This window comes from Tupaia chinensis, unplaced genomic scaffold (assembly GCF_000334495.1).
Source record: "Tupaia chinensis unplaced genomic scaffold, TupChi_1.0 Scaffold000451_2, whole genome shotgun sequence".
NCBI lineage: Eukaryota > Metazoa > Chordata > Mammalia > Scandentia > Tupaiidae > Tupaia > Tupaia belangeri.
The window spans coordinates 2,839,482-2,840,795 of record NW_006159958.1 but is presented as its reverse complement, the minus strand read 5'-3'; the positions used below and the strand labels follow the sequence as shown (position 1 = coordinate 2,840,795).

The 1,314-nt window shown below is 56.2% G+C and overlaps 1 protein-coding gene across 1 annotated transcript in view; it reads left to right on the top strand.

The window, feature by feature from the left end:
* The window catches only part of NUP210 (nucleoporin 210), a gene marked incomplete at its 5' end in the record, with an annotated part of 80,278 nt that overhangs the window by 45,852 nt on the left and 33,112 nt on the right, over positions 1-1,314 (top strand). The window contains 2 exon segments of the mRNA XM_014590469.1: positions 747-874; positions 990-1,125. Coding sequence (XP_014445955.1) covers positions 747-874; positions 990-1,125 — 264 coding nt within the window.

Below are 1,314 nucleotides of genomic sequence, written 5' to 3'. Positions count from 1 at the left end.
TTTTTTTGGTGTGTTGGTGTGTGTTGTGGTGTTGGGTTTTTTTTTTTTTTTTTTGCTATAGGGTGCTTGCGCTCACCAGAAAGAGAGACAAAAAGTGAGAAATCACCCCCGGGGGGGATGGCCACGCCGCAATCCCTTCTCCATTCTCCTCTCGGGATCTTGGGCATACACGCACACGTGCCCAGCGTGAGTTTAAGCCACCAGGTCCGGGACTCAAACCGTGGTCGACTACATGTTCAGCGACATAGCCATTACGCTGACTGCTGCCTGTTTTCTTACCCAGCCTCATATATGCCCCCTATCATTTTATTTCTGCCGTCAGTGGTGTAGGTAGATTTCTGTTTCTTCACTAATGAAGGTCAGGAGCATTGCTGACTCCTTTCCCCCAGTTCTTACTGTGTGTCCTGCACACAGCCAGGTGAGAGCAGTGTGGCCAGCCAGCAGTCCCCGGGCGCCTGTGTGCCTGCTGCTATTCTCAGCTGTGTCCGATCTCCGTCATCGGGTGGCTGCTGCTTTAAGAGCAGGGTGTGGGATTTATGTCTCGTGTGTCCTCAACTCCCCTCGTGTTCATTGTTCAGTTGTTGACTGGCTGATAGTCCAGAAGGCACCCTGGGTGACTCATCCCCGACTTCCAGGTCTATGGGGTTGAGGTTGGCAGGCTACTACCTCAAATGCAGTGGGGTGCCCTACGTGGTGGACTTGGTGGTTCAGAGGCCACTGCTGAGCCTCTGTCCCCAACTGCGCAGGTGGAGATTGGGAAGGCAGTCAAGGCGTATGTCCGTGTGCTGGACTTTTACAAGAAGCCCTTCCTGGCCAAGTACTTCACCTTCATGGATCTGAAACTCCGAGCAGCCTCCCAGATCGTCACGTTGGTGTGAGTCCTCCCAGGGGGGCCGAGGAGGGTGTCGTGGGTCAGCGCTCACCCCAGCCACAGCCTCTGATGGGTCCGTCTCGGGGAGGAGAAGTCTCAGTCCGTCCCTGTGTTTCAGGGCCCTTGACGAAGCACTGGACAGCTACACCGCTACCTTCCTCGTCCATGGCGTGGCCATTGGCCAGACCAGCCTGACGGCAAGTGTGACTGATAAAGCTGGACAGAGGATCAACTCGGCCCCTCAGCAGATTGAAGTAAAAGCGTTCCTTTCCACACTATGCTGGGTCGGCCGGGTGGTGGGGAGGGTGGCGTGTCGATTGTGACAAGCTGGGAGTTTCAGCAACAGCCAAGAAGCTCTGTGCCCCCAGATGTCCTTTGATCAGAAGGCAACTGGTACCAGCAACTGGGGGGGGGGGGTGGGGCCCGGGCTGCCACGGACCGGC